Consider the following 11434-nt stretch of genomic DNA (forward strand, 5'->3'; position numbering starts at 1 on the left):
TTAGTTTTAAAGGTTCATGAACCATTTAGTTTGTTTGTGTTCAAATATTATAATAAACTGAAGCACCTGAATTTTTTTTTTACTTCAGTGCAGACTGGACGTTTTGGCAAATCATGCAAATTAGTAGCTTTTTGCAATAAACAAACTAAACAGAACCAGTTAAATAACCCAGCAAAACCAGTGTTATACATGGTGTGTACAAATTAAATACAAAAATGCAACTTTTAATCACTTCTGGTGACTCAAACATATTAAACTCATTCATTACAAGAGTGTGGAAAACTTATAGGTAATTCCAGTATGACCCGATGAAATGTTTTTTTGTCTTATTTGATTCTACTTGTTCCCATTTCCAGAAATGGCAGCCACTAATATCTTCTTTTTCTCAACGCCGCTGTTCCTTTAACTTTGAACTTCTAAACAACGCTTTCAAATGGATCTTTGCAAAAACTTTTTGGCTTCTTTGTCTCTTTGTATCCTTTTTGCTTTTTAAAAATGTCATAACAGAGCATTTGAACCTTATTTTCTGTCTTGCACAAATTCTTGGAGAATATCTCAGTAATCAGAGCAGATAAAGAGTCCGGAACCAATTTTTATTGATTTGAATGAACATTCTTTGTGCTGTTACAAAATTCCTGATTCTTTTAAATGTTCACAGATAAACTACTTCTATCAGTATTAATAGATTTATTTGTATTTACGTTAGAGGCCCAAAGAAGCAAAATTGTCATGATTTGTGTTTTTGTGAGATATGCCTGGATAAAATGCAATAAACAAATGATTCCTCCGAGAGTGATATTAACAGCAGACAGTTCACATAAAACAGGTAGCTTATACTTCCTTTGTTAAAACTCTCACCACTGACTAAAAGTGATATTAATTTTTAAAAAATCTAATGTTAGTTATTTAAACCAATCCCAAACAACTTGTGCAAGTAATGCAATTTGCATCATTTTAGAAAAACAACCAGGGCTAATAAAAAACTGCAGTGTTGAAGTGTACATATACGTATATATTAGCAAAGTTTTAATGATGTGAATATTCCTGAACCCAGAATATTTCTGGGGTTGAAGTCCAGCTCGTGGTTACAGACTGTGGTCAGCATGCTTGTGATTTGTACTGCTGAGCTTTAATCGAGCACTGTGGGCTTGTTGGACACAGACCAGACTCGGCACACATGACCGGGATCAAGAAGGAGGCGTCCAGAGGCATGGACTCACCGTCTTGGTCAGTGTCACAGCTGACCTGCAGGCCAATAAATCATTACAGTTAGTGGCTCAGAAATATAGATAAAACAGCAGGGAAGTCAAGCTGGTAATGGAGAGATTTATTCATTCATTCATTTATTAATTAATTCATTCATTCCCTCTGTGTATCCCTCTTTCTTTCATTATTTCCTGTTTTTCTTATTTCTTTCCTCTTTTCTCCCTCTTGCCTGCTTTCTCTATTTCCTTTAATCTTTCCCTCTTTTTCCTACCTTCCTTCTTCCTCTTTCTTGATTTCCTTCTTTCATTCCCTCCTTCACTCTGTTTCTTTCTCATTCTTTCCTGCTTTCCTTCTTTCCTTCTTCCATTCTTTCCTGGTCTCGTTTGTTCTCTCTCTTTCCTCCTTTCCTTCACTCTTTAGCTTTTTTTCCTACTTTCCTTCCACTTACTTTCTCTTTTTCTTACTTTTCTCTCTTTGCTGCTTTCCTTCTTCCTTCCCTTACTTCTTCCTCTCTATCTCCATCTATCCATGAATGCCAACCACACCGTTGTGTTGGTAGTTAGGATGAGGAAAGGCCAATAAAGTTACCTGAGAGAAAGATCTGAAAAACAGCTGCGTGTGATGCAACCCTGAAACCGAGGTGTCTGCAGGATTCTGGCTTAGACTCTGATGATAGGCCTGAGGAAAGAGGAAAAATGTGAAAGGATAGACCTAAAGTGCTTCACACCAAACTCTGTAGCTTTAATATGCTTCCTTACCTGTAGTGCCACCTGTAGTGCAGAGTATTGCAACCACACCTCCTCCTGCCACGCCGTAGACAGAATTGTCGCCCGAACTTGTCCTGCTTTTTCAGTAGCTTTGAGGTAGTGAGTCCACACACATTCTCCCACAGCACGCATAGTCAGGTTGTGAGAATAAACTGGAACACAACAGACATAGACATCATAGTTTAATATTGACAAAACTGATCCACTTTTAGACTATTACCAGGGTGGCAATGGAAAAATGGATACTGAACACATCACTGCTTTTCTCTGTAAATATATTCCTAATGCAGTTCTTATGATGAAATTCAAGCCACACATCAGTGACAGTCCAAGTAATCTACACATACAAAAAAATTAGCCTGCAGCAAAATCTATCTAAAATACTATTTTACCATAAATCAACCACAACATGGAACTCCTCAAAAGATTTCTAACAAATGAGTCAAAAGAACATTTGTCAACGAACCCTTCTAGAGAGTCTTACTTCTTTATTAAGTAATTTCCTATATTTAACCAGGTAAAACCCCATTGAGATCCAGATCTCATTTGTATGAAGGATCTGAGAAGAAATTCTGCAACACTCAACAACCTGGTATACAAAAGTAAAACAAATGAAACCATAGAAATAGCTGGAAATAATATGTGCTGTTTTTCCATTAAAATAATAAGCAACATGTTCATTATTAGTGACCTCTATGGGCACTGACAGCAAGACTCCACTGTTGAAAGAAAACATGCAGATATTCTGCACACCATGTTCAGAGGAGGGATGGTACTGCACATCACTCCAAAGTCACTTCTGAAATTTAAAGTCAGGAAATCTTCAGAGCCACTCTTGATAACAGTCTACAGATAAACTGAGGATTAGATTATTAAGCAAGATAAATATCCCAAAGACAGTCAAGAAAACTCATCTGTAGTTTCAGAAATAAAAACATTAAGCTACAAGAATCGCTCAATCTGCTGACTTGAATTCTTTTAAAGTGGCAGTATTGTTTATTTTCCAGGTACATGGTGACATTTTGTAGCACAATCAAGTAACTATGTTACCTTCAGTTGTTATGAAAATCTTCCATCAAACATAATTTTTTTTTACTTTTGACTTTTTATTACATTAAGTTCAATAAAGTCAAACTAACTAATTAACTATCTAATTTGATGCTTTGAAACTGGCCTCTGTCTCTTTAAGAAGCTCCTACTCTTTCCGACACACTTGTAATCAAAATCTGAATGCGTAGTAATGAGCACAAAATGCAGCATAATGCAAGACCAAACATCAAAAACACAAATCAAAGCAGAGATGTAAACTTTTCTTACTCTCAGGCAGAAACAGATGAAAGATATCTTTAGCAACAAGGAAACCCACTGCACCATAATTCATGGCCCTGTTCACAAGAAAAGAAGTGAGTTGTTGTGATCAAATCAGCGAATAATAGCAATGTTTTTCCTTGAACACAACTTACTTTGGATAGGTGGGGTGGAAAAGAGGAGGGACGAACATTCCCATTGGGAAGAGAAGCCCGTTACTCACCAGAGAGGGTGCGACAGACAGACTGAAATAAATATGAGAGGATTATTGCATGTTTAAGAGTTTATCCAGAATTTAATAGTTAAACGTGGTAAAGGAGAAACTTACATGTCAGCATCCTCAGTCTGCGCAGCCAAGAGTTTACTGCGTCTCTTCTGCCAAAGGGAAAGTAGCTGAAGGTAATTGGTAAAGAAGCCACTGGAGCTGACCGTCACCTGAAATCATTGACGTTACTGGATCAGAGGTTATTGTCTTTGTCTGTTAGCAGTAAAAAAATTAAAAAAATTGCTCTTGCTGGCAAATTGCTCTTGTCAGACAAGAGCAATTTTAATACCCCCTTTCAGCAATAGTTGTTTAGATTTTGTGATTTTTTAAATTATTTCGGCATTGGATGATTTTTCCAATTGTCTGCCCCGTGTATGATCATTTTCAAAGGGATATTTTTTGTTTGTTAAGTATTAGCTTGAACCTTTGAAACAAGAATGATCACTGAGGGAAGTTCTCAATTGTTTATTGCCAACTTCTTCATTTTATTGATACTTCAAGGACACACACTGCACAGCATGCTACTATGGTCATAGTGTCATGTTCAGGTATTCATAACCCTCAAACCTCTTTCTATTTTGAAAGATTTCAACCACAAAAAAACCCACTGAATTTTGGAGGGATTTTATGTAATACACCACAGGCACAGATAACAACAACAACTGGTTACTTAGAAATAAATCATAAAGAATAGAGTTTCTTTTTTAATTCTGCTGTGTACCTCAGAGAATAATAGGTCAAGATCATCTTCATTAGAAATCTCCTTTGAGGACAATAGTCTTGGAGGTGAGGAGTAAACCTGGAGAAAGAAAAGCTCCAATAATTAAAAAACTGTAAACAAGATGCAGACTAATTCAAATCTAGAAATTCCTATTTCCTTTTCACCTTGTCAATGAAACGCTGAAAAGACTTTTGATCTTTCCACCTGAGATCCGTTATTTTGGAAATGAAGGCAAAAAAGACGTTTTCAATAATTTCTTCTGTCTGTTATTGGGGGGAATACAAACTGTGTTAGATGGAGATTTAAATCATTTAATCATTTCAGTTTGTGTTATGGAGTCTCTTCACCTCTCGACGTGCAGTCGTCTCACTGAGAAGATGTCTGAGAACTGAATCAAATCCTCTTTCAGTCTCCAGTACGCATTGTTTCCAGCGAGGGACTTCCTGGTAAAAAGTCCCAACACATGACTCAATTAATCCATTTACACTTCTGCTTTTATTTTGGATCAAGTCATGCTGACTGACCTCTTCAATGTTCCCCAATGCCAAAGAAAAATTCTTTGCCGTTTCTGAAAATCTGGAATCCATGGCGGGCATCAGGGTGTGCAACAGATTCAGGACCATAAAGGTGTGAAGAATACCGCTTCGCCCAACAAAGTGGCAAGAAAAGATTTTAAAAAAAGCACTCTGAGATAGTAAGATCCTGTTTTAATAACTTAATATTACCTGTTACTCATTTCAGGCTTATGCAACCATTTGTTGATGATGCGGGACATTTGAATGATGTAAGGCAAGTTGTGCAGGAGGACATGATCGTCTTCTGTGAGGGACAGAGGATGGAAAGCAGCCTGCAGACAGCCCAACCAGTCAATAGCAGGGGCCTGGCTCTGTGGAAGAATATTTATTTTCATCTGTAAAATTATGTTTCCAGAGAAAGAAGTCATTGGTATCACTGGTACCAACTTTTAAACAGTTTAAACCAACTTTTAAACTTGGTTTAAAAGTTTTAAGGTGGATTTTTTCCCTCTCTGCTGAGCCTATGGTGGCATTTGTAGATCAAGAAGAAATAGTAAACAAGATGTTGTTACTCAAAGTACTTTACCCTGTGGTAATATATGAACATTACTTACTGTAAGTAAAAGGTTAAGTTTTATATTGAAAAAAATATATATTTGGTAAAGTGCTGAAGTTATGTTGCTTACTTGTATTATCTGTTCACATCTGACCTTTACACATATATAAACTGCTTTCACCAAAACCTTTTAAAATATCCTTGATGACTCTTTAAATTATTCTTAAAAATTTATCCAATGCAAATGTTATCATGGGTCTCCAACATATGGTGTTCTGCGCACAGATGTTGTCCTGCCTGAATGCCTGTAAAAATATGTCAAAGGATGTATAATAAGAATAAGTTTAAGTCATAAAGCTTTGAAAATTATTTCCTGGTTAGTCCTGAATTGAAACAGTAGTTAATCTAACCCTGATTGTGGACTTTCTCTGTGTTTAACAGAATCATTAAATGTTTGAAACAATGAAACACGGACAGAGCAGACCGGACTTGTACCTGTAGATCTCTTATTGTCATTCGCTGATAGAGCTGTCCCTTTGACAGGCGGTACTGCAGAGGTGAAGCAGCGACAGCGAGCTCTGAGGACAGAGAGATGAACGTGCCAACGTGGAGCATCCTCATGGACGGAGGGGATCCCAGGAAAGCCAGGTAGCTCTGACATGACGCCAGGAAGGGACGTAAAGTCTGCATTCAAATATACTCTGTTAGATTAAACATCAACTTTAATCTGGGAAATATCTACTGCAGGAATTAGGATATGAATGATCAACCTCAGTTTTAGCTCTTGACTTTTGCGTTTGGCTGTTCCACTCAATTGGGATCAACAGATCCGGCTGATCAATCTGTTAATAAGAGGATGAATGCTCGAGTTAAGACAATAACATCATTCTCACTTTGTTTACATCAACTCCAAAATTACTCTAACAAACGAGTCAACTTACTGTATTTTTGCTGCACTCTAAGACATTTGGGTTATAAATATCAGATAATTAAGACACTGGCCTGAATGTATCTCTTTGTCCGGTTGCTGGCAGCTTCATTCAGGTCTTTGCCTATGTAGAGGTTGAAGAATGGAAATGTTCCATATTCTCTCATTAACAAACCGAGGGTGTAGTTGAAATCAGTCCTATTCCACTGTCCAGACACAGCCCAGCCTCCCAACTGTATACAGATACACAGAGAGAAATTTGACAAAAGGAAGAAAGAGGATAATAAACACAGTCATATAATTGGATTGACTAGGTGGGTTGGCTGAGATTTTAGATCTGAAGTCTATGATGCAGGGAATAATTGATTAGCTTTGTTTCCTCGTGTTGTGAAATATCTTACAATATGATAAAATTATCAAATTTCCTAATATAAAAGGTTGGAACAAAGTTGGTTTGACAATCTGATATTGTGGTGACATTATTCTCTGATTTTTTGTGCTTAACGACTGAAACAAGGATGCAACCACCACTACAAAGAGCCCATCAGTTACATAATAAACTGCCTTGAAACGCGTTTTAAAAGACACACCATGTTCATACCTTCTGGATGAGTCTGAGAAATGGCTCTGCCCCCACAGCTTCCAGAGATCTGGTGTCTAAGCAGGAATGGTAGAAGTCTTTAGTCTTCTGAACTGCTGAGCTGCTTGAACTTTGGTTGGTCTCTGGTAGACAGATAGACAAGATTTAATCCAATTTTTATTAAATCTTTATCCTGGTCAATCTCTCCATTTCCTGTCAAAGAAACACATTTAAAGCTGCAATCACCATGTATGACAGAATGAATGATACCGAGGAGGTGATGCTCCAAGCCTTGTCTACTAACCACACATCCTATGAAGTTATGACCACAGAGGTGATTATACAATATATTGCCAAAACGATTGGATATTTTGGTTTTACATACACACATGAACTTTAATGCAAAAGCATTATGTAGTGTTGGTCCACACTTTGCTTCTACAAGGTTACACTCCTCTAATGTCCAGAGCAGTATGATTCACTCCTCTCTTCTGCATTGAACATTTTGCATTACACTTGGCAGCAGTTGCTTAGTCATGGAAACCTATTCCATGAAGCTCTCTATGCGCAGCTGTTTAGTTAATATAATGGTTGTATCACATTTTGTAGCTACTGACTGAGCAGAAAGCTGATGAACATGGGACTTTTCACTTTGTTGCTGAATACAGGAATTCACTGAGCCATGGAGATTAACCCATTCATTCAAAACAAAATTGTTGAAATAGTCTGCATGCCAAGATGTATAATTTTATATACTTGTTGTCATTGAACTGATTAAAACCCCTGAATACAAAGATATGGAGCAATAACTTTATGTAGATTTTTCTGTTGTTGTGGTATGCAAGTGAGTTTTTCCATATCTTAAACATTTTTGTATTTCTTTTAGTGAAACATCGCCACAACTCCATTAAAGCACAATTTGCCATGCTACCTTACTCCATACCTTACTATGTATTATTTTGTAACTCCAATACAATGCATGGCAATTAAACACTAATTTGTCAACCTGATGTTTCTTTCTATGTGACGCTTCTAGTTTTTGAAAGCATGCTTTTGCATTTTCATTAAAGGTAACCTATTGTGCTTCCTTGAATAGGTTAGGATAGGTCCATGGGCTATTCAAAATATGTTCATCGCATTTTTTTTTGTTGCACAAAATCATTCTTAGATTATGAGATTTTAGTCGGTCAGTTCTGAATATTTTGAGTTCTTTTCAGAATGAGCTGAAACTGAGCTGTCACTTTAAATCCAACTGAGCTGCTGCTGGCCATGCCGTCCAGCTCAAAGTTTACACTCGTACGTTAAATTAACTGCAAACAAATGCAAAATTATACAACCATATGTCTTTGAGAAGCATTAGCAGAGACTCCTGCGTTTGGGCTGTTTTTTGAAGGAGCTTAGACACAATTGGAAACACAAAAATGTAGAAATTGTGAATTTTTATATCAGGCAGAATCTTGATATTATTCTGCCTCCCTCATGCCAATGTTTGGTCCTGCTCCACTTAACATGACAGATGGACCTGTTCACATGGACCCAGCAGAGGATCCATGTGAACAGTGATTACATTGTTCAAATATCTTGGCCAGGAGGCAAAAAATAACACGTCTCACTCTGTTATCAGGAACCTTGGTCCCCTTTATGGGGGACAAATTGCATCTTGCCGTACCCCTGGCACCCTGGCCTTCAGCCCAAACATTTGCAGCCCTCCCCACAGTCGCTAGCTTGATTACATAGATTCAGCACAAACTCCATTCCTCCCCACCAATCTCAGAGCCTTGATTTATCCTTTTGAAGGTCTGGTTGACACACACTCTTTCTTTGGGATACTGTCCAATGCTTTCTTTCTTTTCTGCCTAAAGTTAGTTTCCAGTGTGTTCCACATCGTTGTTTTCAGCCTCATCTCTTGCTTCAAGGATTAAAGCAAGAGAATCTAACATCCTCTTCATTGTTACCTCCATCATCTCAACCATTATGCTCTCTAGATTCTCCTGCACTATCTGTATTTACAGTTTCCTCTAATGTCTAAGCACAGTAATTTTTCCCTCAGAGTATCCCAAGTGCACCATAACCAGATCAATAAATCAACCAGCTGCACATATTAGAAATTACAAAAAGCTTCACATTGTTTCCTACCTAAAATCCCTCTGAGATATTGCAGCAGCAGAGTTTTTCGGCTCAGAATCGTATCTTCTCCTAGTCTTCTGCGTTCCATTTTATTTTGTTTGTCCGTTTCTGCTAACCTTTCAATCGGGTTTTGTGAATGACCCAGTATACTGTGACTTCTTTGTCTCCCTTTGCTTTTGAGCTGGAGTCTTTTTGAACCACACATGGACACAAAGTAATCACAGGCCTGGGTGAAGGGGTCAGTGGACATGGACAGACGAGCAGCAGCCCACTGACAGGCGGTAGAAACACACAGGGTTACTGTAGGACACAGTGAAAGGACAGTTAGACAAGCTGGTAATCCATTTTAATTTGTTGTTCATGATTGGTTCTGGAGGCCTACCGTTTGCTGCATTGTTCCCACTCCCTGCGTGCAGAACGTGGTGAAGGTAGTAGGCTAGTCCCAGAATGGCAATTCCTATAAAAAATACCAGAAGAAGACCAAACAGTCTCTGAGGTGTTACCCACACCGACTTCTCTTGACGCTCAGTGTTTAATAGTTGTTGTTGCCCAGGCTGGAGTGGGTTCTGTTGCTGGAGCTGGTGGAAATGCTGAGGTTGTTCTGTCAGCTGCAGCTGAGGCACAGGCTGTAGCCGGCTCTCGGGTTCTGGGTGTGACTTTGAGCGGTCCGATTGCTGAGTTTGGAAAAGGGTGAAGGAAACAAAACTGTAAGAAAATCTACGGAAACATTCCAAACTTACACTGACTTGCAAAAGCATTCACAACATTTCCATGATGAAACACAAACTTCTTGGTACTTTTATTGGGATTTTATGTAACAGACCAACTGTTGCGCAGATCTGCTCATGGGTTCAGATGTGGGTGCATGAACACACACATTGGTGTGCCACTCTGCAGCACTTCTCGGCAGGTGAAAGAAATCTGGTCCAATCAGCAGCGCCTTCAACTCAGGTAATATAAGGAATCCACCTAACATTTGGCTGGTTTTGCAACAGAGCTGAGGAAGGCAAATACTGTACAGTCTCCAAAGCAGCATTTCATGGGAAAATGACGGACAGTGCTTTAGTCCCTCCACCAGATTTTTAGTAAAAATGTTCTGGTATTTCAAAGAGAAATAAGAAATGTCATATTTTCTCTTCAGAGAAACAGGAAGTCATAGGTTACCTGTAGATTAAGAAACTGATAGATTTGAAATCAGTACTATATATTTTATAGAAATTGCTTGAGGTATCAGTTGGAGACAAATCCAACCATATTTTTCCCCACTACTATATACATTTTATCAAACTAAAAATATTTTCCAAAACAAAAAGACATTGCGTGTGGGATCAGGTTACTGCAATGGCGACGGATTTATTGTAAGACATTTTTATTCATTTTACAAGAGGTGGTGATAATAAAAATGAAATACGCAGTGAACAGAAGGACACGAGTAAAGTGCACCTGATATTTGCCAAGTTGACCTGTTTGAGTCTTTGCAGTAATTTTTACAGCATAATATGGCCATTTTTTTTTTACTTTATGCTTTCTGAAGCCCAAAGATCAATATGTCATGCTGTTTTTCCGAGTTTTGATTTGTGTATTTTTGTTTATATTATAAATAGAATTTCAACAATTCTCAAATTTTAAGTAATATACGTTGAAAATAACACACTAAAAATTGCTAACCTATTGTTTTTGTTCACGACTCTTCAGGGAAGTGATGGACCGCACCCAAGTGAGTTTATTTAACACTAGTTAATGCTAACTGCTTTCCATTTATTCTCATCTTTCCTTTATAGCATTATGTACCATTTCCTATTTTTTTAATAATTTTTTTTTTTTACAGAAATGAGTCATATTTTCAAAATATGTTTTGCTCTTAAAATAAGTTTTGAAAGCACACATTTGTAAAAATATTACTTTTGTCAAAGTAAAATTTTGCTCTAGATTGCAAGTTTTCTGCTGATGACGTATTGGTAGTGATCGTCAGGTGTTTTTCCAAATCAACTTTTTCCCATTGAACACGGCAGACGTACTGGCAGAAGTTGGTTCGTACCTTTTTACCAAGCAGCGTTATTAGCACACATGACTTTAAGAGACCTTACCTGAAGCTCGATTGAAGTTTGACTCATTCTTGCCCTGTTTCTGTCGCTGTCGTGGCGTTTAGGTTTCACACGCACCTCCTGCGTCAAAGTGCTGTCATCTCTGCTCTGTATCTCTTTTCATCACTCTCTTTCCTCATCTGACTCGCCGATAAAAAACAACTCTGCAGGTTTCGTCTTCACCTCTCCAAAATCCAAATACAGCAGGGAGTACCCCTCTGATCTCCATGGACAGGGATTACTTTTTGTTTTCGACAACAGCAGAACATGTTTTTTTTCTGTCTGCCGTATTAAAGAGTGCCAGGACAGAGAGCTGTGATTGGTGAGTAAACACCAACACATCGCTTCTGCTTATACATTGCCTTAAGTGGGAGGTA

At 38.0% G+C, this 11434-nt stretch overlaps 1 protein-coding gene across 2 annotated transcripts; it reads right to left on the reverse strand.

The window, feature by feature from the left end:
- Window positions 1-574: 574 nt before the first annotated feature.
- On the reverse strand, window positions 575-11411 carry kel (Kell metallo-endopeptidase (Kell blood group)). Of its 2 annotated transcripts, XM_032558262.1 has the most exons (18): window positions 11061-11409; window positions 9356-9647; window positions 8983-9273; window positions 6868-6989; window positions 6341-6499; window positions 6109-6180; window positions 5834-6022; window positions 4993-5153; window positions 4792-4909; window positions 4615-4710; window positions 4432-4530; window positions 4268-4345; window positions 3610-3716; window positions 3437-3526; window positions 3291-3358; window positions 1965-2125; window positions 1795-1884; window positions 575-1245 (listed from the first exon to the last, which is right to left on the reverse strand). In XM_032558262.1, the coding sequence occupies exons 1-18, from the start codon at window positions 11085-11087 to the stop codon at window positions 1099-1101; spliced, it is 2367 nt and encodes a 788-aa protein (XP_032414153.1). In that variant the 5' UTR covers window positions 11088-11409; the 3' UTR covers window positions 575-1098. The 2 variants fall into 2 exon arrangements, 1 of the variants encoding a protein (XP_032414153.1); XR_004338699.1 differs by lacking the exons at window positions 575-1245; window positions 1795-1884 and having other exon boundaries at window positions 2090-2125; window positions 3291-3363; window positions 11061-11411.
- Window positions 11412-11434: the final 23 nt, after the last annotated feature.

The sequence above is a fragment of the Xiphophorus hellerii genome, chromosome 3 (genome assembly GCF_003331165.1).
Source record: "Xiphophorus hellerii strain 12219 chromosome 3, Xiphophorus_hellerii-4.1, whole genome shotgun sequence".
Taxonomy (NCBI): Eukaryota; Metazoa; Chordata; class Actinopteri; order Cyprinodontiformes; family Poeciliidae; genus Xiphophorus; species Xiphophorus hellerii.

Coding starts and splice junctions, on each gene's coding strand:
- kel (XM_032558262.1), bottom strand. CDS start 11,087: ATGAGTCAAACTTCAATCGAGCTTCAG. Junction 6,990..8,982: donor ATATCTCAGAGGGATTTTAG/GTAGGAAACAAT, acceptor TCTGTCTACCAG/AGACCAACCAAAGTTCAAGC. Junction 4,910..4,992: donor AAGCCTGAAATGAGTAACAG/GTAATATTAAGT, acceptor TGTTGGGCGAAG/CGGTATTCTTCACACCTTTA.